General features: G+C 45.3%; 1 protein-coding gene across 2 annotated transcripts in view; it reads left to right on the top strand.

Moving 5' to 3' along the window:
* The first annotated feature begins 493 nt into the window (after positions 1 to 493).
* Positions 494 to 26,274, top strand: part of LOC143793370 (catenin alpha-2) — a 1,050,189-nt gene continuing 1,024,408 nt past the window's right edge. For both annotated transcript variants that reach the window (XM_077280277.1, XM_077280276.1), the window contains exon 1: positions 494 to 568. In XM_077280277.1, coding sequence (XP_077136392.1) covers positions 536 to 568 — 33 coding nt within the window. In that variant the 5' untranslated portion in view covers positions 494 to 535. The remainder of the gene's footprint in view (positions 569 to 26,274) is intronic.

The raw sequence follows: 26,274 nt of genomic DNA, 5'->3' as shown, positions 1-26,274 counted from the left end.
TTACTCTAAGTAGGCTACATTAATTTAATAATATTGAAAACTTGTGAGAGCATTATGAATGAATTCCAAGCACCTTTTCTTAAAGATCACCTTCAACCTGTAAAGCTAGGTTATTGAAATGAAAACCTAAGCTTAACAAACTGAACACATTAGCCTTTCTGATACTTGTAGCAATTAGAGAAGTAAAAAAAAATGTTTTCCCTATATAAAGAGAAATTGGAGAATGTTCTTGAATTCTTTCTGGCCAGGAGCCATGAACTCATTTTGTTTCTTTTTATTCTGTAATTTTTCGATCTGACCAGTCTATAATGCTCCAGAAAAAGCAAAAAATATCTATTTTCCATTCATGATTGCATGAAACTATCGGTGTAATGTTAATTAAATGCAAAAATTGAATACATGATCTATCTGGGATCCTTAAATATGTTTTTTTGTGTCAGTTTTTGTATGTAGAGATTTAAAATCCAACTTTTCTTCTTTTTCTTAGTCTGGAAGAAAAGAAAAAGGTGACCCATTAAACATTGCTATTGATAAGATGACCAAAAAGACACGGGATCTTCGTAGACAGGTAGGTCCAGACAACATTTTGCAAATATGTTATATTGTTTATTGAACCTAAAAGTATGCAAAAAATATGTATAACTACCATCCATCCTTCACCGAATGCTATCAGTCTTGTATATTTTGGTCCAAAAGTCAAGCCCACCACTTTAACTAATACACAAATAAGACGTGCCTCTATGCTAAAATAGGATCAGAGGTGTAATTTGCACTTTTGGAAAGCCAAATGAAGCCTGGGGAAAAAATGTTACTTCCGCATAGCATCAGCCATCGTAATCTCATATGAGACTGCCTTAAGGAGGTTGGCCTCTACTGTTTTATTGATGGCTTATTCTTAGTATAAGAGCCGAAGGTGTCCGGAAGTTGTTAGATGTTGCCGTAACTCAACAGCTTAGTCAAAACTATAATGGCGCGGTCCGGTACTGCGGATTCATCCCTCATTTTTTTGAATAGGTAGTTGATCTACAGTACCTAGTTTTGTCTATGATAGAACTGATGTAGCTGCTTTGTTCAGGCAGAATCTAAGAACTTCTTCCGCCGCTGGTAACAGCTAACAAAGCAAAATTTAGATCTTGCACTCTGTTTGAAACGTAGAAAATGTTTATTTAAGTAAAGCAATCTCAAAAGAAAAGCGAAGCTTCAGTCTTAAACATAGACCTTCCTCAGACGGCTTGCTGTGAAATAGGTACATGAGAAAGAGATAGTGCTAGGTGAGCTGGTTATGGGGATATTCCCTGTAAAAAGCGCTCCTAACCCACGGTAACAGCTAATAGGCGGGGGTGCCATGTTTCGCACCCAACCAATAAAATATTGATAATCCATCATATTAATTACAACAACTGTCCAATAGAGGTTCTGTGTACACCTCAAATTTTTTCCATATAAATTTTTTCCATATATATTATTGGCAGCTAGTATACTAGTTATCTATAGGGCAACAGTTAACTGATTGTAGTAAATGCAGTTTATTCATTGGGCCACAGCTGGCTATTTATTGCAGTTCCCCCTAAATCTGTGCACTATGCTATATACACTGGGTGGAAGTACTTTAGCAGGTTGCAGTTTGGTATGATTTCAAGATTTATATATATGTACATGTTGCGGAATTTAAATTGCTGCTGGGGTTGCTCCAGGCTATATGTAAATACGGAAATTTCCCTTGCTAAATATTAATTGTTTTTTAATATTACAATTAAAGATATATATTTTTTAATTATTTCAGTGTTTATGCCTCTTTGTCCCTATGGATTTCACATGGGATTTTGTGTAATCCATCATATTGATAACTTCACCAAATACAAGATCACCGTTTTGATTAGCAGCTACAATGTTCCCAATAAAGAGAGAATACTTGGCAATAGTCCTAGATTTGCTTACAAAAAACCCCTCCCATTAATGGTCATTTGCAGGCAATTGGAATTAGGATAAGTTGTCCCAAAATTGCTAGTAGCAAGATCGCGAACGATGTGAAAATCAAAATATGCTAGCTACTATGCTCCATGGGCACCACCAATAATATTATCTTACCTGGCCCCTTTCACTACATCATCATTGGTAACTGACCAGCAGGATATTACATGTGAGCATCCAGGATACCTTTATAGTAAAAAATTATCTTGAAAGCATGAAACAGAAAATCAGAATAAACCTAGGCCACGACACAGGTTGGGAAGACAGAGATTGCTATTTGTCACTGCTACATGCACAATAAAACCCCTGGGGTACCGCAAAAGAGACATGCAAGTCACAAAAAATCCATGTAGGTATGACTTTTTGCTTGTTGAATGGCGCCAGGAGTCAGGAAATGATCCCATTCACTTGAATTGCTCTGAGATGTAGCAGTAACATATCTGTGGTTGTGAGACATATGTCATGGCTAAGGTTGCTCTATAGCCCTAGCCTTCGTCAATAGTTAACATTGCCCCTCTTAGAAAATAGATTGAAAATGGAGCCGTACAGTTCACCTCCTTGCATCTCCATTTGCCTTCTTGTTTTGGTCAGAGATCCCAGTTCATCAAGACTGGCAATTTTCTCACCAATCTTGAAGTGGGGGCATGGTGGATGAAGATGCGATAAAAGAAGGATACTCCAGCTTCTGGTTGAATTGTAAAAAAGTAGTCCAAATTTATTAAAACGTTAAAAATTCAATGTTATACAAACAAGGAGCAGGGAAACACATGGCAATGCGTTTTGAACGCAAGCGGCAAGGTGTTAAGGAAGAATGGTGCTTGCTTTCGCAACGTGTCGCCATGTGTTTCCCTGCTTCTCGTTTGTCTAACATGGAATTTTTGACTTTTGAATAAATTTGGACTAAATTTTTACAATTCAACCAGAAGCTGGAATCTTCTTCCATCTTGTCTCCCACACTTGTCAGAACGTTATTCCGTGCATTCTGGACTCACTATCTATAATATAATGCTGGAAGCGTCACTCTGTCTGAAGCCTTTATCAACTGTGCAAGCGCAACGCGCCTGCGCAGTCTGGACCCCACAGAGTGACACAGTCCAGGAGATCGCAGTATGCGTAAGCACTGAACACATACCGCGATCTCCGATGGAGAAGCAGGGACGTGCCAGGATGGGGTGAGTATGATAGGGAGGGTGAGTATGCGATATTCACCTGTCTCCATTCCACTGCTGGGCTCGTTTTTCCGCATCCTCTGGCTGTGACGTTCAGGTCAGAGGGCGCGATGACGTGGTTAGTGCGGCGCGATGACGTGGTTAGTGCGCGCCCCCTTCCTGAACATCAAGGCAGAGACCAGGAAGACACAGCGGCGCCTGGCGGTGGAATGGGGACAGGTGAATATCGCAAGTGCAAGGGCCTGAGCCAGTGGCGACACCAGCACCTGACACCGCTGGTGTCCCTGCCTGCTGTGGCCCCCAGCACTCGACGCCCAGCGAAGAAAAATGAGTATGTAATTTTTTTTTAGTCGCAGCAGCAGCATACAGGGCATATTATGCTATGGAGCATCTTATAGGGCCATCAACCTTTATGGAGCAGCATATGGGACACATGACAGGATGGGGGTGCAGGATGGGAGCAGCACATTACAGAATGGGGGCACAGGATGAGAGCAGCATGTGACATAATGGGGTACATGATGGGAGCAGCAAACGGGGCATATTATGCTATGGAGTATCTTATGGGGGACATCAACCTTTATGGAGCAGAATACGGGGCATATTATGCTATGGATCATCTTATAGGGCCATAAATCTTTATGGAGCAGCATAACATCATGTGCACCATCTTTATGGGGCACATGACAGAATGGGGGAGCAGAATGGGAGAAGCACATGACAGGATGGGGGCACAGGATGGGAGCAGCACACAACAGCATGAGGGCGCAGGATGGGAACAGCACATTACAAAATAGGGGGAGCAGGATGAGAGCAGCACATGACAGAATTGGGGCACAGGATGGGAGCAGCACATTACAGAATGGGAGCGCAGGATGGGAGCAGCACATGACAGTATGGGGGAGCAGGATGAAAGCAGCAAATTACAGGATGGGGGCGCAGGATGGGAGCAGCACATGACAGAATGAGGCACAGGATGGGAGCAGCACATGACATGATGAGGGTGGAGGATGAGAGCAGCACATGACAGAATGGGGGCGCAGGATGGGAGCAGCACATTACAGGATGGGGGCGCAGGATGAGAGCAGCACATGACAGGATGGGGCACAGGATGGGAGCAGCACATTACAGGATGGGGGCACAGGATGAGAGCAGCACATGACAGGATGGGGCACAGGATGGGAGCAGCACATTACAGGATGGGGTGCAGGATGAGAGCAGTAAATTACAGGATGGGGCACAGGATGGGAGCAGCACATTACAGAAAGGGGGCACAGGTTAGGTGCAGCACATGACAGAATGGGGGCGCATGATGGGAGCAGCACATGACAGAATGGGGGTGCACAATGGGAGCAGCACATGACAGGATGCGGTGGTAGGATGGGAGCAGCACATGACAAGATGGGGGAGCAGGATGGGAGCAGCACATGACAGAATGAGGCTCAGGATGGGAGCAGCACATGACATGATGAGGGTGGAGGATGAGAGCAGCACATGACAGAATGGGGGCGCAGGATGGGAGCAGCACATTACAAGATGGGGGCGCAGGATGAGAGCAGCACATGACAGGATGGGGCACAGGATGGGAGCTGCACATTACAGGATGGGGACACAGGATGAGAGCAGCACATGACAGGATGGGGCACAGGATGGGAGCAGCACATTACAGAAAGGGGGCACAGGTTAGGTGCAGCACATGACAGAATGGGGGCGCAGGATGGGAGCAGCACATGACAGAATGGGGGTGCAGGATGGAAGCAGCACATGACAGGATGTGGTGGTAGGATGGGAGCAGCACATAACAAGATGGGGGAGCAGGATGGGAGTAGCACATTACAGGATGGGGCGCAGGATGGGAGCAGCACATGACAGGATGGGGGTGCAGGATGGGAGCAGCATATGACAAGTTGGGGCGCAGGATGGGAGCAGCACATTATAGGATGGAGGCGCAGGATGAGAGCAGCACATGGCAGATTGGGGCGCAGGATGGCATCAGTGCATGACAGAATGGGGATGCAGGATGGGAGCAGGACATTACAGGATGGGGGCACAGAATGAGAGCAGCAAATTACAGGATGGGGGCACAGGATGGGAGCAGCACATTATAGAATGGGGGCACAGGTTAGGTGCAGCACATAACAGAATGGGGGCGCAGGATGGGAGCAGCACATGACAGAATGGGGGTGCACAATGGGAGCAGCACATGACAGGATGGAGGAGCAGGATAGGAGCAGCACATGACAGGATGGGGGCACAGGATGGGAGCAGCACATGACAGGATGGGCACAGGATGGGAGCAGCACATTACAGAATGGGGTGCAGGATGGGAGCAGCACATGACAAGTTGGGGATGCAGGATGGGAGCAGCACATGACAGGATGGGGTGCAGGATGGGAGCAGCACATGACAGAATGGGGGTGCACAATGGGAGCAGCACATGACAGGATGTGGTGGTAGGATGGGAGCAGCACATAACAAGATGGGGGAGCAGGATGGGAGCAGCACATTACAGGATGGGGCGCAGGATGGGAGCAGCACATGACAAGATGGGGGAGCAGGATGGGAGCAGCACATGACAGAATGAGGCTCAGGATGGGAGCAGCACATGACATGATGAGGGTGGAGGATGAGAGCAGCACATGACAGAATGGGGGCGCAGGATGGGAGCAGCACATTACAGGATGGGGGCACAGGATGAGAGCAGCACATGACAGGATGGGGCACAGGATGGGAGCTGCACATTACAGGATGGGGACACAGGATGAGAGCAGCACATGACAGGATGGGGCACAGGATGGGAGCAGCACATTACAGGATGGGGGTGCAGGATGAGAGCAGTAAATTACAGAATGGGGTGCAGGATGGGAGCAGGACATTACAGAAAGGGGGCACAGGTTAGGTGCAGCACATGACAGAATGGGAGCGCAGGATGGGAGCAGCACATGACAGAATGGGGGTGCAGGATGGAAGCAGCACATGACAGGATGTGGTGGTAGGATGGGAGCAGCACATAACAAGATGGGGGAGCAGGATGGGAGCAGCACATTACAAGATGGGGTGCAGGATGGGAGCAGCACATGACAGGATGGGGGTGCAGGATGGGAGCAGCATATGACAAGTTGGGGCGCAGGATGGGAGCAGCACATTATAGGATGGAGGCGCAGGATGAGAGCAGCCCATGGCAGATTGGGGCGCAGGATGGCATCAGTGCATGACAGAATGGGGATGCAGGATGGGAGCAGGACATTACAGGATGGGGGCACAGGATGAGAGCAGCAAATTACAGGATGGGGGCACAGGATGGGAGCAGCACATTATAGAATGGGGGCACAGGTTAGGTGCAGCACATAACAGAATGGGGGCGCAGGATGGGAGCAGCACATGACAGAATGGGGGTGCACAATGGGAGCAGCACATGACAGGATGGAGGAGCAGGATAGGAGCAGCACATGACAGGATGGGGGCACAGGATAGGAGCAGCACATGACAGGATGGGGGCACAGGATGGGAGCAGCACATGACAGGATGGGCACAGGATGGGAGCAGCACATTACAGAATGGGGTGCAGGATGGGAGCAGCACATGACAAGTTGGGGATGCAGGATGGGAGCAGCACATGACAGGATGGGGTGCAGGATGGGAGCAGCACATGACAGAATGGGGGTGCACAATGGGAGCAGCACATGACAGGATGTGGTGGTAGGATGGGAGCAGCACATAACAAGATGGGGGAGCAGGATGGGAGCAGCACATTACAGGATGGGGCGCAGGATGGGAGCAGCACATGACAGGATGGGGGTGCAGGATGGGAGCAGCACATGACAAGTTGGGGTGCAGGATGGGAGCAGCACATTATAGGATGGAGGCGCAGGATGAGAGCAGCACATGGCAGTTTGGGGCGCAGGATAGCATCAGTGCATGACAGAATGGGGATGCAGGATGGGAGCAGGACATTACAGGATGGGGGCACAGGATGAGAGCAGCAAATTACAGGATGGGGGCACAGGATGGGAGCAGCACATTATAGAATGGGGGCACAGGTTAGGTGCAGCACATAACAGAATGGGGGCGTAGGATGGGAGCAGCACATGACAGAATGGGGGTGCACAATGGGAGCAGCACATGACAGGATGGGGGAGCAGGATAGGAGCAGCACATGACAGGATGGGGTGCAGGATGGGAGCAGCACACTACAGAATAAGGGTGCAGTATGGGAGCAGTACATGACAGAATGGGGGTCCAGGATGGGATCAGCGCATGACAGAATGGGGATGCAGTATGGGAGCAGCACTCGACAGAATGGGGGAGCAGGATGGGAGAAGCACATTACAGAATGGAGGCACAGGTTGGGTGCAGCACATGACCGAATGAGGGCACAGGATGGGAGCAGTGAATTACAGGATAAGAGCAGCACATGACAGAATGGGGCGCAGGATGGGAGTGGCACATGACAGGTTGGGGGTGCAGGATGAGAGCAGCAGATGACAGAATGGGGGCGCAGGTTGGGATCAGCGCATGACAGAATGGGGATGCAGGATGGGAGCAGCACTTGACAGAAGGGGGGCGCAGGATGGGAGAATCACATTACAGAATGGAGGCACAGGATGGGTGCAGCACATGACATTATGGGGGTGCAGGATGAGAGCAGCAAATTACAGGATGGGGCGCAGGATGGGAGCAGCACATGACAGAATGGTGCACAGGATGGGATCGGCACATGACAGGATGGGGTGCAGGATGAGAGCAGCACATGAAAGAATTGGGTGCAGGATGGAAGCAGCACATTACAGGATGGGGAGCAGGATGAGAGCAGCACATGACAGGATGGGGCGTAGGATGGGGGCAGCACATTACAGAATGAGGGCGCAGGTTAGGTGCAGCACATGACAGAATGGGGGCACAGGATGGGAGCAGCACATGACAGAATGGGGGTGCAGGATGGGGGCAGCAGATGACAGAATGGGAGCACAGGATGGGAGCAGCACATGACAGGATGCAATGGCAGTATGGGAGCAGCACATGACAAGATGGGGGAGCAGGATGGGAGCATCACATGACAGGATGGGGCACAGGATGGGAGCAGCACATTACAGAATGGGGGTGCAGGATGGGAGCAGCACATGACAAGTTGGGGGCGCAGGATGGGAGCAGCACAGGACAGGATGGGGGCGCAGGATGAGAGCAGCACATGACAGAATGGGGCGCAGGATGGGTGCAGCACATTACAGAATAGGGGTGCAGGATGGGAGCAGTACATGACAGAATGGGGGTGCAGGATGGGATCAGTGCATGACAGAATGGGGATGCAGTATGGGAGCAGCACTCGACAGAATGGGGGCGCAGGATGGGAGAAGCACATTACAGAATGGAGGCATAGGATGGGAGCACATGACAGGATTGGGGCGCAGGATGGGAGCAGCACATGACAGGATGGGGGCACAGGAAGAGAGTAGCACATGACAAGATGGAGGCACACAAAACAGGATGAGAGCGCATGATGGGGGCTGCACATGACAAGATGGGTGTGCAAGATGGTAGCAGCACATGACAAGATTAGGGTGCAGGTTGGAAGCAGCACATACCAGGATAGAGACCATATACAAAAATAAATGCTCACCACCCGGGCGAAGAAAGGGATCAATAGCTAGTATAATATAATATACCACGAGCTGGCTCTTTCCCTGGAGTTAGATGCTTCATATTGAAAAAGTGGTGCATTCTTCTTCATGAATCAGGACCATCTGACTAGTGGTGGGCCCCTCTGTCAATGACTAGAGTAAGATTTTTGGCTTAGAGATCACAACATCTCATTACACATTAGATGAACTGTGATGTTACGTTGCAACGTGACCCTGTCCTATCCCAGGTCCTCAAGTTTTGGTGGAACTGGTTAGAAATGTTGTGAAAATGCCGAAAGTCACAACATTTTTGCACAACTCAGTGTCACGCCAACATTTTCTGACTTTTAAAAGCAATTTATGACAAAATTGCTTTGCTTATTTGGGTTCATAGTGTGTAAATTAGATAAATTGATTTTGTGACCTTTAAACATTGACTGATGGGAAATATACATTCTAGCTACAGCACCGTAGAACAAGTGAAATTCAATGAATGTTATTTATCTTTTACAGAAACCGTAGGTGCTTCCCTTTTTCGTTCCAGGAATATGAAATATATATACACTATATATATATTTCTTTCTTTCTTTAAACACAACTTGTGCTACGCTATAAAACAAGAGCAATTTACTGTATATTTTTAACAGTTGGGTGCAAAACAAGCGAGAAGCAAAACAGTTCAACCTTGAGTCGTTTTGTTGTTTCATGCGCCGTGCATATTTTTTATTCTTATTTTATGCTTATTTTTTATTATTTACCATATTATTTAAAGGACTTACAAAGGAGCAATTCAGAAACTGCTGAAGGTTGCATAAAAAAAAAACCACAACAAAAAATCTAAATGTTTACATTAAGCCGATAAAAGATAGAAAGATCTGCAAAGATTCGGCAATTTACTCAAAGACTGAAAGTCGTATTAAGTAAAACTGAAGTCATTCTTCTGGCTGATAAATCTGATTTTACAGCTGGGTCACCCAATAAGAATTTTTAGCTTCAGTTTATAACTATGTTTTTTTTTCCTTGTCTCTGATCGAAGGAAATTTAGCTAAATGTTTACCGGGATGACATTGGATTTTACAGTCCACTTATGTGCTTTGGAGGAAATGGAGACTGGTTGACTACAGATGATTTACTCTCCCCAGTTTGCAATTATTTCCTTCGTGCCTAATTATCGACCTGGGTTTAATTTACTCTACACATAATGTTTGCCGATGCACATATGGCCCCATAGCACACATCATTATACACATAACAGGTCAGTGAAAGTACAAAAACTCCAGTATTACCCAAAAGCATCCAAATTGTTTCTTAATTCTTTGTTGAAAAAATGTCATCTTGGAATCGGTTGATTTTTGTATTTATTGAATGTAGAAGTTGGGTCTTACATCAATAATATACAGATATGTTTCTACTTATCTTGACCCCAGGCTTAGTCTTTCAACAAATGATTAGTGAAAGGTGACCAGCCACATGGTTTTGAAGACCTCTGTCAGGAGATGTCTATGCCACATGTGGCTACATTAGGCTACCAAGTGGTTGTGATATAGTTTTCCGTCTGTTAAGAGTTTTTAGAGCATGTCACAACTTTTTGAGTCTTTATTGAAATCTACGGAAAGATAAGAGAGCATTCATCTGAAGATATTGAGATACCTGCCCAAAATATGTGGTGTATATCTGATGTGAATTCATGAGACCAATTTGCCTTTTATAACCCGAAAGCAAGACCTAAGGTTCCAACACTTTTTCACATCATGGACCAAATTAATTAAAGGGAATCTGTCAGCAGATTTTTACAATGTAATCTTAGAGCAGGATGATGTAGGAGCTAATACCCTGATTCCAGAGATGTCACTTATTCATTTATGTGTTGCTGTTTCAATAAAATCAATGTTTTAACACTAGGAGATTATCACTACAGGACTAGATGTCTGGTGCCTCTGAGTCAACTGCCCACTAATGATTGGTAGGTCTCTGTCAGTGTACAGTGCACACATAAAGCAGCCAATCAGTGGTGTGGGAGGGGTTGTACACAGCTCAGCATTCCGAGCTATGCTAGAAAAAACAAGGATTGTATCAAATTACAGCATGCAGCTCAGAAAGTGACAAATTGCTGAAATCATGGTCTTAACCCCTACATCAGTCTGCTCTCAGATTAGGTGGCAAAAACCTGGTGACATATTCCCGTTAACAATATCAATCAAGAACAGAAAGTAACAAATTAGATAATCTGTTCCACCAATCTTACTCCACATACACTCACCGGCCACTTTATTAGGTACACCATGCTAGTAACGGGTTGGACCCCCTTTTGCCTTCAGAACTGCCTCAATTCTTCGTGGCATAGATTCAACAAGGTGCTGGAAGCATTCCTCAGAGATTTTGGTCCATATTGACATGATGGCATCACACAGTTGCCGCAGATTTGTCGGCTGCACATTCCAAAGATGCTCCATACAAGGCAGGATGGATCCATGCTTTCATGTTGTTTACGCCAAATTCTGACCCTACCATCCGAATGTCACAGCAGAAATCGAGACTCATCAGACCAAGCAACGTTTTTCCAATCTTCTACTGTCCAATTTCGATGAGCTTGTACAAATTGTAGCCTCAGTTTCCTGTTCTTAGCTGAAAGGAGTGGTACCCGGTGTGGTCTTCTGCTGCTGTAGCCCATCTGCCTCAAAGTTCGATGCACTGTGCGTTCAGAGATGCTCTTAGGCCTACCTTGGTTGTAAGGGGTGGCGATTTGAGTCACTGTTGCCTTTCTATCAGCTCGAACCAGTCTGCCCATTCTCCTCTGACCTCTGGCATCAACAAGGCATTTCCTGTTGTGAAATTGGATTCTGGGCTCCCCCGGTGGCCACTTGTGGAATTGTACTTGTGTGCATCATCCCCTCTGTTCACCTGCTCCTATCAGGATGTGGGAGTCGCTATATAACCTTGCTCCTCTGTCAGTTTCATGCCGGTCATCAATGTAATCAGAAGCCTTCTGTGCATGTTCCTGCTACTAGACAACTCCTAGCTAAGTTGGACTTTTGTCCTTGTGTGTTTTTGCATTTTGTTCCTGTTCACAGCTGCTGTTTCGTTACTGTGTCTGGAAAGCTCTTGTGAGCGGAAATTGCCACTCTGGTGTTATGAGTTAATGCTAGAGTCTTAAAGTAATTTCTGGATGGTGTTTTGATAGGGTTTTCTGCTGACCATGAAAGTGCCCTTTCTGTCTTCATGCTATCTAGTAAGCGGACCTCGATTTTGCTAAACCTATTTTCATACTACGTTTGTCATTTCATCTAAAATCACCGCCAATATATGTGGGGGCCTCTGTCTGCCTTTTGGGAAAATTTCTCTAGAGGTGAGCCAGGACTGTCTTTTCCTCTGCTAGGATTAGGTAGTTCTCCGGCTGGCGCTGGGCATCTAGGGATAAAAAACGTAGGCATGCTACCCGGCCACTTCTAGTTGTGCGGCAGGTTTAGTTCATGGTCAGTATAGTTTCCATCTTCCAAGAGCTAGTTCTCATATATGCTGGGCTATGTTCTCTCGCCATTGAGAATCATGACAATTTCCGCCCACAGAACTGCCGCTCACTGGATTTTTTTTCTTTTTCGGACCATTCTCTGTAAACCCTAGAGATGGTTGTGCGTGAAAATCCCAGTAGATCAGCAGTTTCTGAAATACTCAGACCAGCCCTTCTGGCACCAACAACCATGCCACGTTCAAAGGCACTCAAATCACCTTTCTTCCCCATACTGATGCTCGGTTTGAACTGCAGGAGATTGTCTTGACCATGTCTACATGCCTAAATGCACTGAGTTGCCGCCATGTGATTGGCTGATTAGAAATTAAGTGTTAACAAGAAGTTGGACAGGTGTACCTAATAAAGTGGCCAGTGAGTGTATATGTGACCTCCATCACCAAGTACTAAATGTTCAAAACAAATCTATTTTCTATGCAGAGTTGTGGGGCATTTTGCAAATCTCTATGTTCCAGAGTCTTGAGAAAGTCACAATATGCTATTCCTGACAAGAACCTAATTTATTTTTTATTTTTTCATCTGGGATGGGAGCGTATCCCCTCTCTGTCAATGCAACAGTTTACAACGTTTTCAAAGTTTCCTGGCAATCTGGGATGACCACCCACTTTGCAGCCTTCTTGAAACATCGAGGTATGAATGTGTCTTGAGAAAATTACTTATTCAATCAAGTTTTTATGTTAAACATATTTTTTATATAATTTTGGGGTCATTTTTTTTAATTTCACGCCAGTGTTTATATCTGAAAATAAACTGATCGCTAGATCACTGTTTTGCAGGCATCTCATCATCATCAAAGACAGAATTAGAATGAAAGGTATTATTTTTAGGCCACATTCACATTCGATCAGTATTTGGTCAGTGTTTTACATCAGTATTTGTGAGTCAAAACCAGGAGTTAAAAAAATCAAAGGAAAAGTATAATACAAACACATCACCACTTCTGCATTTTTCATTCACTACTGGTTATGGCTTACAATTACTGATGTAAAATACTGACCAAAAACTGAACTTGAGAATGTGAACAAATAACACTGGATCCACCATTAACAATAGAAGATATTATGGCTCATCTCTTCCACCACCTTGTATAATGATCTCTGCACAGGTCACTGAGCATGCCCATAATAGAGCATGCTCATAGTAGTAGAGGTTACAAATACTGATGTAAAATACTGACCAAATACTGAACATGTGAACGTGGCCTTATATAAATAACACTAAATCCACCATTCACAATAGATGATATTATAGCTCATCTCTTTTGCCTCCTTGTATAACTACTTCTGCACAGGTCACTGAGCATGCCCACAGCAGAACATGCTCATAGTAGTAAGGCTTACAAATACTGATGTAAAATACTGACCAAACACTGAACATGTGAACATGGCATTAGATAAATAACATTGAATCCACCATTAACAATAGAAGATATTATGGCTCATCTCTTCCACCTCCTTGTATAATTATTTCTGCACAGGTCATTGAGCATGCCCACAACAGAGCATGCCCATAGTAATAAGGCTTACAAATACTGATAGAAAATACTGACCAAATACTGAACATGTGAATGAAGCCGCATATAAATAGCACTGGAACCACCATTCACAATAGATGATATTATATCTCATCTATTCCACCTCCTTATAGAATGATCTCTGCCCAGGTGACTGAGCATGCCCACAATAGAGCATGCTCATGGAGCGGCCCCCAAACGCAGGGCAGCAGGGTACTCGGTACTGGGTCTCTCGGTTCTGGGGATGTCACGGTGGCCCGACCCGGTCCGTGGCCCTGTGTTGTAATTTACCTTTTGGCTCCCTCTAGTGGCTACTAGTGATTTGACTCTGGGTATGTCATTCATCCCTTGTATGCTCACCTGGGTCGTTAGGTCAGGGGTGTTGCTATATAAGCTCCCTGGACCTTCAGTTCAATGCCTGGCAACGTTGATATCAGAGCTATCTGTAGTGCTCTTGTCTACTGATCCTGGTTCCTGTGTTGATTAAGCTAAGTCCGCTTTCTTGCTTTTTGCTATTTTGTTTTTGTTTGCATTTCTGTCCAGCTTGTATATAATCTGTATCCTGACCTTGCTGGAAGCTCTAGGGTGGCTGGTGTTCTCCCCCCGGGCCGTTAGACGGTTCGGGGGTTCTTGAATCTCCAGTGTGGATTTTTGATAGGGTTTTTGTTGACCATATAAGTTATCTTACTACATTCTGCTATTAGTAAGTGGGCCTCTCTTTGCTAAACCTAGTTCATCCCTGTGTTTGTCATTTCCTCTTACCTCACCGTTATTATTTGTGGGGGGCTTGTATCCTACTTTTGGGGTCCTTTCTCTGGAGGCAAGAGAGGTCTTTGTTTTCCTCTTCTAGGGGTAGTTAGCTCTCCGGCTGGCGCGAGACATATAGCGACCAACGTAGGCATGTTCCCCGGCTACTTCTAGTGTTGGCGTTAGGAGTAGATATATGGTCAACCCAGTTACCACTGCCCTATGAGCTGGATTTTTGTACTTCGCAGACTTGCTGATATTTCTGAGACCCTCGCCATTGGGGTCATAACAGTTTGCCAGGCCAGTATTAAATGTTAAATGCATTGCAGAAGCGGGATTATAAGAAAGAAAGTTCTGAGTTTTTTTTTCTCTCTCTCATTTTTTTTTCTTTTCCCCTTTACCTCTGAGTGGCTTGTGATTGCTGCAGACATGAATGTCCAGACCTTGATTACAAGTGTTGACCAGCTTGCTGCTCGTGTGCAGGGCATACAAGATTATGTTACCAGAAATCCTATGTCAGAACCTAAGATACCGATTCCTGAACTGTTTTCCGGAGACCGATTTAAGTTTAGAAATTTCAGGAATAATTGTAAATTGTTTTTGTCCCTGAGACCCTGTTCCTCTGGAGACTCCGCTCAGCAAGTGAAAATTGTTATTTCTTTTTTATGGGGCGACCCTCAGGATTGGGCTTTCTCGCTGGCGCCAGGAGATCCGGCATTGGCTGATATTGATGCGTTTTTTCTGGCGCTCGGTTTGCTTTATGAGGAACCCAATCTTGAGATTCAGGCAGAAAAAGCCTTGCTGGCTATGTCTCAGGGCCAGGACGAGGCTGAAGTGTATTGCCAAAAATTTCGGAAATGGTCCGTGCTGACCCAGTGGAACGAGTGTGCATTGGCTGCAAATTTTAGAAATGGCCTTTCTGAAGCCATTAAGAATGTGATGGTGGGTTTTCCCATTCCCACAGGTCTGAATGATTCCATGGCCCTGGCAATTCAAATTGACCGGCGGTTGCGGGAGCGCAAAACCGCAAATTCCCTCATGGTGTTGTCTGAACAGGCACCTGATTTAATGCAATGTGATAGAATCCTGACTAGAAGTGAGCGGAAAATTCATAGACGCCAGAATGGCTTGTGTTACTACTGTGGTGATTCTACACATGTTATCTCAGCATGCTCTAAACGTCTTACTAAGGTTGTTAGTCCGGTCGCCATTGGTAATTTGCAACCTAAATTTATTCTATCTGTAACTTTGATTTGCTCACTGTCATCGTATCCTGTCATGGCGTTTGTGGACTCAGGTGCTGCCCTGAGCCTTATGGATCTGTCATTTGCCAAGCGCTGCGGATTTGTTCTTGAGCCATTGGAAAATCCTATCCCTCTTAGGGGTATTGATTCTACGCCATTGGCAAAAAATAAACCGCAGTTTTGGACACAGGTTACCATGTGCATGACTCCCGAACATCGGGAGGTAATACGTTTTCTTGTTCTGCATAAAATGCATGATTTGGTTGTTTTGGGTTTGCCATGGTTACAGACCCATAATCCAGTCTTGGACTGGAAGGCTATGTCAGTGTCTAGTTGGGGCTGCCATGGAATTCATGGAGATTCCCTGCCCTTGTCTATTGCTTCTTCTACGCCTTCGGAAGTTCCGGCGTATTTGTCTGATTATCAGGATGTCTTCAGCGAGTCTAAGTCCAGTGCACTGCCTCCTCATAGAGAATGTGACTGTGCAATTGATCTGATTCCTGGCAGTAAGTTTCCTAAGGGGAGACTGTTTAATCTGTCGGTACCTGAACATACTGCGATGCGTTCATATATCAAGGAGTCTCTTGAGAAGGGGCATATCCGTCCTTCTTCTTCCCCTCTTGGTGCAGGATTCTTTTTTGTGGCCAAAAAGGATGGATCTTTGAGGCCTTGTATTGACTATCGGCTTTTAAATAAGATCACTGTCAAATTTCAGTATCCTTTGCCGCTGTTGTCAGATTTGTTTGCCCGGATTAAAGGTGCCAAGTGGTTCACCAAGATAGACCTTCGTGGTGCGTACAACCTTGTGCGCATTAGGCAGGGCGATGAATGGAAAACCGCATTCAATACGCCCGAAGGTCATTTTGAGTACTTGGTGATGCCATTTGGGCTCTCTAATGCACCTTCAGTTTTTCAGTCCTTCATGCATGACATTTTCCGGAAGTATCTGGATACATTTTTGATTGTTTATCTGGATGATATTCTGGTTTTTTCTGATGATTGGGACTCGCATGTGGAGCAGGTCAGGATGGTTTTTGAGATTTTGCGTGAAAATTCTTTGTTTGTAAAAGGCTCAAAGTGTCTCTTTGGTGTACAGAAGGTTCCCTTTTTGGGGTTCATTTTTTCCCCTTCTGCTGTGGAGATGGATCCAGTCAAGGTCCGAGCTATTCATGATTGGACTCAACCCTCGTCAGTTAAGAGTCTTCAGAAGTTCTTGGGTTTTGCTAACTTCTACCGTCGTTTTATCGCAAATTTCTCTAGCGTTGTTAAACCGCTGACGGATATGACCAAGAAAGGCTCTGATGTAGCTAACTGGGCTCCTGCTGCCGTGGAGGCTTTCCAGGAGTTGAAACGCCGGTTTACTTCGGCGCCTGTTTTGTGCCAGCCTGACGTCTCACTTCCCTTTCAGGTTGAGATGGATGCTTCGGAGATTGGGGCAGGGGCCGTTTTGTCGCAGAGAGGCCCTGGTTGCTCTCCTATGAGACCTTGTGCCTTTTTCTCTAGGAAGTTTTCGCCGGCAGAGCGAAATTATGATGTGGGCAATCGGGAGTTGTTGGCCATGAAGTGGGCATTTGAGGAGTGGCGTCATTGGCTCGAGGGTGCTAAGCATCGTGTGGTGGTCTTGACTGATCACAAAAATCTGATGTATCTCGAGTCGCCTTAATCCTAGACAGGCCCGCTGGTCATTGTTTTTCTCCCGTTTTGACTTTGTGGTCTCGTATTTACCAGGTTCTAAGAATGTGAAGGCCGATGCTCTGTCTAGGAGCTTTGTGCCTGATGCTCCTGGAGTCGCTGAACCTGTGGGTATTCTTAAGGAAGGAGTTATCTTGTCAGCTATTTCTCCAGATCTGCGACGTGTGTTGCAGAGATTTCAGGCTGGTAGGCCTGACTCTTGTCCACCTGACAGATTGTTTGTGCCTGCTAAATGGACCAGCAGAGTCATTTCCGAGGTTCATTCCTCAGTGTTGGCAGGGCACCCGGGAATTTTTGGCACCAGAGATCTGGTGGCCAGGTCCTTTTAGTGGCCTTCCTTGTCAAGGGATGTGCGGTCATTTGTGCAGTCCTGTGGTACTTGTGCTCGAGCTAAGCCTTGCTGTTCTCGTGCCAGCGGGTTGCTCTTGCCCTTGCCTGTCCCGAAGAGACCTTGGACACACATCTCTATGGATTTCATTTCGGATCTTCCGGTGTCTCAGGGCATGTCTGTCATCTGGGTGATATGTGATCGTTTCTCCAAGATGGTCCATCTGGTTCCTTTGCCTAAGCTGCCTTCCTCTTCTGATCTGGTTCCTGTGTTCTTCCAGAACGTGGTTCGTTTGCATGGCATTCCTGAGAATATTGTGTCGGACAGAGGATCCCAGTTTGTTTCCAGGTTCTGGCGATCCTTTTGTGGTAGGATTGGCATTGATTTGTCGTTTTCGTCCGCTTTTCATCCACAGACTAACGGACAAACGGAACGAACTAATCAGACTCTGGAGGCGTATTTGAGGTGTTTTGTCTCTTCTGATCAGGATGATTGGGTGACCTTCTTGCCGTTGGCTGAATTTGCCCTTAATAATCGGGCTAGTTCTGCCACCTTGGTTTCGCCATTTTTCTGCAACTCTGGTTTCCATCCTCGTTTTTCCTCGGGACATGTGGAGCCTTCTGACTGTCCTGGAGTGGATTCTGTGGTGGATAGGTTGCAGCGGATCTGGAATCATGTGGTGGACAACCTGAAGTTGTCACAGGAGAAGGCTCAGCATTTTGCTAACCGCCGCCGCGGTGTGGGTCCCCGACTTCGTGTTGGGGATTTGGTATGGCTGTCTTCTCGATTTGTTCCTATGAAGGTCTCCTCTCCCAAATTTAAGCCTCGATTCATTGGTCCTTACAAGATATTGGAGATCCTTAATCCTGTATCCTTTCGCCTGGATCTTCCGGTGTCGTTTGCCATTCACAACGTATTTCATAGGTCCTTGTTGCGGCGGTACGTTGTGCCTGTGGTTCCTTCTGCTGAGCCTCCTGCTCCGGTGTTGGTTGAGGGCGAGTTGGAGTATGTGGTGGAGAAGATCTTAGATTCTCGTCTCTCCAGGCGGAGGCTTCAGTACCTGGTCAAGTGGAAGGGCTATGGTCAGGAGGATAATTCCTGGGTGGTCGCCTCTGATGTGCATGCGGCCGATTTAGTTCGTGCCTTTCACGCCGCTCATCCTGATCGCCCTGGTGGTCTTGGTGAGGGTTCGGTGACCCCTCACTAAGGGGGGGGTACTGTTGTAATTTACCTTTTGGCTCCCTCTAGTGGCTACTAGTGATTTGACTCTGGGTATGTCATTCATCCCTTGTATGCTCACCTGGGTCGTTAGGTCAGGGGTGTTGCTATATAAGCTCCCTGGACCTTCAGTTCAATGCCTGGCAACGTTGATATCATAGCTATCTGTAGTGCTCTTGTCTACTGATCCTGGTTCCTGTGTTGATTAAGCTAAGTCCGCTTTCTTGCTTTTTGCTATTTTGTTTTTGTTTGCATTTCTGTCCAGCTTGTATATAATCTGTATCCTGACCTTGCTGGAAGCTCTAGGGTGGCTGGTGTTCTCCCCCCGGGCCGTTAGACGGTTTGGAGGTTCTTGAATCTCCAGTGTGGATTTTTGATAGGGTTTTTGTTGACCATATAAGTTATCTTACTACATTCTGCTATTAGTAAGTGGGCCTCTCTTTGCTAAACCTAGTTCATCCCTGTGTTTGTCATTTCCTCTTACCTCACCGTTATTATTTGTGGGGGGCTTGTATCCTACTTTTGGGGTCCTTTCTCTGGAGGCAAGAGAGGTCTTTGTTTTCCTCTTCTAGGGGTAGTTAGCTCTCCGGCTGGCGCGAGACATATAGCGACCAACGTAGGCATGTTCCCCGGCTACTTCTAGTGTTGGCGTTAGGAGTAGATATATGGTCAACCCAGTTACCACTGCCCTATGAGCTGGATTTTTGTACTTCGCAGACTTGCTGATATTTCTGAGACCCTCGCCATTGGGGTCATAACAGCCCTGCTAAGAGTTGCCCAATTAAAGATGTAGATGACGGTGTAGTTCGAAGTAAATAACAAGGACACAGGGTTGCAGTCTCTTTACCTCTTTACTGAAGGCCTCAGCAACCGCAATCCAGAGCACTGCTAACAGGACTGGCTGAGACCGGCCGGTCCGAAGGCACATCCAGAGTTCCCTTTGCAGGTGGAAATCAGTGCCTACCTACTAGTGCCTGGGTGTTGTAGTACTTCCCTGCTGAGCACCATGGGATAGTCCTCACAACTGTCGTGTATGTTTCTGTTCTCTCTCTCCATCCCCCAGATGGTTTGGATAGGACGCACCCGTATGACGGGGTAGGCCTGGAGTTATTTTATAGGGACCCTAGAGACGCCCCTCTCCCACAATTGCCTCCGTTGTCTTCATTAGGTGAAAAAGGTGAGACAGCCAACCTAGAGTTAACTGTCCTACCGTTGGTTCAAAGTAATGCGTAGAGTCTATTACTTCCTCAGCGTTCTGGCCGCCGGCTACGCGCCTCAGTAGGATGTTGCCGATCTCGGAGCACGACTCCTACTGGTTCTATCGCCTTTGTGCTGTGATCTCGTTTCTCAATTCTCCACAATATACTTCGCTTCATGTCCTTTCTTAAGATACCGCCGCAATGAGGTGCAGGTGCGGCTCCGTAACGATCTGTCCTTTGCTAGGCCTCTGTCAGGATCCCACCCCTGACAGGGACCCCCCTGAATCTTCCCAAGTAACCTCTTCTCTCACTAGATGTTCCCTGGGCAAAACCCAGTCAGCTTCTCTCTAACTTCCTATCCAGCCCCCAGTTTTACCAGAGTGTGAGGAGTGGCCTAATACATAGAACCTTTTGCTCCCCCTGGTGGCCGGAGTGTGAAGTGTAATATGTGACTGTGATACCTGGTCAGGTGTACTCTTTGAGTGCAATCAGATGTACCATCACTCCCCTTAGTGGCAGAGCGACGTTACTGCAACGACCAGGTCTCTGGGGCGCTGCACTCATATTGGCAAGGTTTCCAAATGCCGATGTAAAATACTGACCAAATACTGAACCTGATAATGTGGTGAATTACAAATTACACTGGATCAATTACCATCTCTTCCACTACCTTGTATGAAGATCTCTGCACAGGTCACTGAGCATGCCCACAACAGAGCTTGCTCATGTTAGTAAGGCTTACAAATACTGACGTGAGGTCTAAGGGGTAAGTTTTCTCCTTGTGGAGAGTGACATACCAGCTCTGGCTTGTCAAGGTAAGGAGACTTATTCGCCATGCAATGCTCCCCTGGGAAATTTAATATGCCAATTGCCTCCTCAGAGAAAAAGAGCACTTGAACTTTTTAGCGCCATCTGTTGGAAGTAGCGATCCAGCCAGTCACAATCAAACCTTTAACGAGTCTTGCAATATGACTTAGGATAAAAGCTAAATCAGTTTCTCAATTGAGACACTGATTTGGCTTTTATCCTAAGTCATATTGCAAGACTCATTAAAGGGTTGATTGTGACTTGCAGGATCGCTACTTCCAACAGGTGGCGCAATAAAGTTCAAGTCCTCTTTTTCTCCAAATGCTGATGTAGAATACTGACCAAATACTGAACATGTAAAGGAGGCTTTATATTAATAACACTGGATCCAACATTTACAATAGATGATATTATGGCTCATCTCTTCCACCTCCTTGTAGAACGATCTCTGCACAGGTGACTGAACATTCCCACAATAGAGCATGCCCACAGTAGTAAATGAACATAGCCAATACTTAGCTTTCTTGGAACTGTTGATAGCATCTTAGACAAGGTGGCCACCTCCATGATCAGGTAAAAAAAATAGAAAATAAAATCTACAATTTGAAAATGACTTTATCAATATTTGGCTTTAATAAAAACAAGGTGATAGTTTTGATAAGATACTTTGCTTTAGATTACGTTCTGTTATGTAGAGGTTTACTTGGTGAACACTTTTTTGTCTTTATCCATTTGTTGATGCAATTATGCTGTGAACTTAAGATTTTCAACCATGCTATCAGACGAGATAGTCTTCATGTATGTGAACCCCTTCACCAAACACTAATCCTACAGAACAAATTGCATTTTCTGCACAGTAGAACTGAACATTTTGCACGTCTCTAGATGTTTTGTAAAGTGGCAGCACATTGTTCCCGGCACTTTAGGACATACATACGGCATCTTTCAGTTATTAGATATGGCTTTTTGAAATGAAACGTTGAACACATTACGTTTTCTTCTTGAAAAATTACAGTATTTCTCAAAAACCCATAATGATACTGTGCAAAATGTGACTGATTCATCGGCTAGCTAGCAGTTTCAGAAATTTATTCAGTAATGTATTTTGCGCCAGAACCAAAGAAATGTTCTTCACAGCGTGATATTAATTTGTCTCTGACTTCAGAGGCTATAGAACATATTCCAAGGGCTGACACATCTGAACTTTCCAATCTCTACACCACTAGGTGAAAAAAGTAAAAAAATGGTGAAAGTAAATCAAATAATTCGACAGAATCTTGATCCTCATTTTCTACCAGTTACCTTTATATCTGTATGTTTTACCATCTTCTACGAAACTGCAATATCTAGTGCGCATCATGAAAACCTAAAATCCTAAGAGCTTCGGAGGAGGAGGATGTATATTTCGACACTGATGTATTTCTCAAAAATATTAATAACTTTATGAGATGATATGCAGTAGTATAAAAGTTTGGACACACCTGCTTGTAGAATGGTTTCCCTGGTTCTCATTGTAGGTTCAGACTAAATATAACAAAACCAGAAAGTAACTCATAAGGAAATAAAGAATAAATAAACTTGTGTGAAGCAAGAGAGAATATGTGGAAACCTTTAATTCCTCAAATGATCCTACTTTTATTTTCATAACAGCTTTTCAACCCCTCCCCCCAACCATTCCTTGGCAATTTCAGCTTCATCAAGTGGTCACATGGAATAGCTGCATGCCATCCCATCTGGGAACCAGGAGTGGTTAAATGTTTGCATAATAAATTGTCAAATAATAAAAGAAAAATTTAGATCAGCATTTTATGTAAAAGAAATGTTTTATTGTCTAAAAACCATTACATTTCGGAAAATTATTTTTCTGATTAAGATAGACATAGGCCATCCCAACTGGTTTGCACCTACTCACACGATCATTTGTGCTGCAACGGGATAATAACCCAAAACACCTACATAAGAGCAATATAACCAAGAAACAGAGAATTGAAGTGCAGCATCAGAAGACATGAAATCACCAATCACTGCTCTGTTCCTTCCAGTGTCAGGCCGTAGTGCTGAGTTCTCATGCCATACTACCAACTCTGCTGCATATACATGATGTCTCCGCATGGCTATAGGGAGGTGTAGCCAGATCCTACAGGAATTTAACCCTGCTGCATTTTGCAGAGTTTGGTTTCTCAGCCTATCCCCTGCCTGCAGGTGATATATTAGGCTGCTCCTCCTCTTATTCTCCAATTGAACTTAGATTAGTATTACTGTCCATCTGCAATACTCAGTCTGTGTGTTTTTTTATCTTGTCTTTCCTGTTACTGACCCAGCTTGTTTACCAGTTCTGCCTGACCTTTCCATTCTGAACTGTAGCTTTGTATTCTGAACCCATGCTGCCTGCCCCAACCTCAGACAGTCTGGCTACACGTCTGTCTCTCCATCGTGTACTTTGCATATTTGCTCTTGCCCATGGGTCAGCTGCTGCTTGTATAAAGACAGCCCTGGAGTGACATGCCCTAAGCACAGCTTGTTGCCCATCCACCCCCCAATAATCATAGCAAGTTCAGACCATTAAAGTAATATAGATAATGACATGTGGGTGACAGATGTCAGCAATGACTAGCAATAATTATGAGATAAGGCAGTGAGGTGATGTGTGGTAAAACCCCTTATGTTTCCTATAAAATATTGTACAATTCAACCAATAAACCAGAATTCATTTGAGACATGACTCATTGTCCATGTCTTGTGATTTCTCCATCCATAACCCTTCAATATTTAATTTGTCAGCAGACAACTAAGATGAGACCACACCCATCTCGTTTGCCCTAACAGCTTGATAGTCCTCTCTCTCTCTCTATTGCCTCGGTTAATGGACAACTCCTTGAAGAACTTATCCAATGTACCACATTGCAGATTGGAGTCCTGTATTACAAAAATATTTCCTTCTATGTACTACCTAAATCTGTGAAGTCTTCTCCTGAGTCTTCCGAGGCTGTGCCTATGTGCACCGGTTGTTGACTGGTCTATCGGTCAAATGCTTCAGTGGGGATTGAATTGTGAAACCACCAGCCTTGCCAAGGTCAAGTGCAAGTCTTTGCCTCCCATGCTTTCAACCGTTTCTTCTCTGCCCACCTATTTTCAAGCCTTAGCAGGCTTCTTTTGTAAGGAGAAGGCATAGGTCTTTCCACCTCATAGACCTTATGAATATCCCATCAAGCTTTGATGTGGTACCTCTCCAGCCCAGGACTGGGTGTATCCTGTATCTATTCCTGAGACTCTGTCTCTGTCTGAGTACATTCTAGATAACTTAGCCAATTTATTCATTTGTAAGTCCACTTCTCCTGCTGGTGCCTGCTTCTTCTTGATGACTAAGAAGGATGGTTCCTTACGGCCCTATATTGACAACCGAGGTCTTAACAAAAGCACTATAAAGAACAAGTATTTCTTGAATTTGATTTCTGAACTATTTGGCAGAATCAATGAAGAAAGAATCTGCACCACATTGAATTTGAATTTGTGAGGGGCTTACAACATGATTCGTATATGCAAGAGCAATGCATGCAAATTGGCCTTTAATACCCTGTATGCTATCTATGACTATTTCGTCATGCACTTTGGTCTGTGCAACGCGCCTTCCATTTTTCAGGTGTACATCAACAAAATCTTCCAGAATCTTCTTGCGTATCTGAATGATGTCTTAATTCTCTTTCCTGATCTTCCTACCTATAGAAGGCACGTCTATCAGGATCTGCAGTATCTATGAAAGAGCAATTTGTTTGTCAAACTGTTCAAATGTGTCTTCAAAAAGCTCTCCTTGCCTTTCCTTATCTATATTATTTCCAGGCCAGTATCTTTAAATGAACCATGAAAACTTTTTGTACTGGTCTCTCCTGGCCTTGTTCCCAATGCTTGCAGGCCATCCAGCCATTCCAGGTTTTCAGTAACTTCTACAGACAATTTATTCTGCACTTCTCATTCGTCTTGGAACCTATTTCCACCTTAACTGTTGTGAATTCTGTTCTCGAGCTCCCTCCTGTGGTTATGAAGGGTACTTCGGCGAGTTCTGTTCATGGACTCCCTCTGGTGGCTGTGAGTGGAGCTGCTGGTTCTGAGATTCCTTCTCCAGCTGATCTCGTTCAGTCCTTGGCTGGCTGCTCTATTTAACTCCACTCAGATTGTTACTTGATACCAGCTGTCAATGTCCTAGTACTGGTTCAGTTCTCTTGGATATTTCAGATGACCTGTTTACTTCACCAAAAGCTAAGTCCCTGCTAGCTTATTTGTTACCACTGTGTTTTTGTCCAGCTTGCTATTATATTTAATCTTGTTAGCTGGAAGCTCTGGGATGCAGAGTGGCACCACCGCGCCGTGAGTCGGTGCGGTGGTTCCTTTTGCACACTCTGCGTGGTTTTTTGTTAGTTTTTTGTGCTGACCGCAAAGATACCTTTTCTATCCTCAGTCTGTTTAGTTCAGTCTGGCCTCCTATGCTGAAACCTATTTCATTCCTGTGTTTGTGACTTCCATCTTAACTCACAGTCAATATATGTGGGGGCTGCCTATTTCTTTGGGGAATTTCTCTGAGGCAAGGTGGGCTGTATTTTCTATCTTTAGGGGTAGTTAGCTCTTAGGCTGTGAAGAGGCGTCTAGGCAGAGTCAGGAACGCTCCACGGCTATTTCTAGTTGTTGTGATAGGATTAGCGATTGCGGTCAGCAGAGCTCCCATTTCCCAGAGCTCGTCCTGTATTGCTAGTTTGCTCATCTGGTCATTTCTAGTGCTCCTAACCACCAGCCCAACATAACACTTAACCAAGAAAGGCGATAATGCCAAAGTCTGGCCTAAGTCGGCCATGTTAGCCTTTCAGCAATTCAAAGCACTTCGATGTTACACCACTCTGAGCCCAACAGATAGTTTCTCTTGGAGACAGATGCCTCTTCTATCTGTGCTGGGGCAGTTCTCCTGCAAAAATCTTCTTCAGGAAAGTCTGGCTCATGTTATTTTTTCGCTAAACTGTTTTTGCCAGCCAAGTGAAACTGTACTATTGGGGAGCCAACTCTTCAGTAATAATATACATGGATCATAAGAATCTGAACTTTCTACAATCCAACCAACGGTTAAATTCTCATCAAGTCAAGTGTGCACTATTCTTCGCATATTTCGACTTTGAGTTGCATTTCCATCCTACGAAGAGAATGTCAAAGCAGATGCCATGCCTTGATCCTTTGACATGACGGATTCCAAATAAGAGTG

This window comes from Ranitomeya variabilis, chromosome 1 (genome assembly GCF_051348905.1).
Source record: "Ranitomeya variabilis isolate aRanVar5 chromosome 1, aRanVar5.hap1, whole genome shotgun sequence".
Classification (NCBI taxonomy): Eukaryota; Metazoa; Chordata; class Amphibia; order Anura; family Dendrobatidae; genus Ranitomeya; species Ranitomeya variabilis.
The sequence above is the reverse complement of the archived record's forward strand: the minus strand, read 5'-3'. Positions and strand labels throughout refer to the sequence as shown.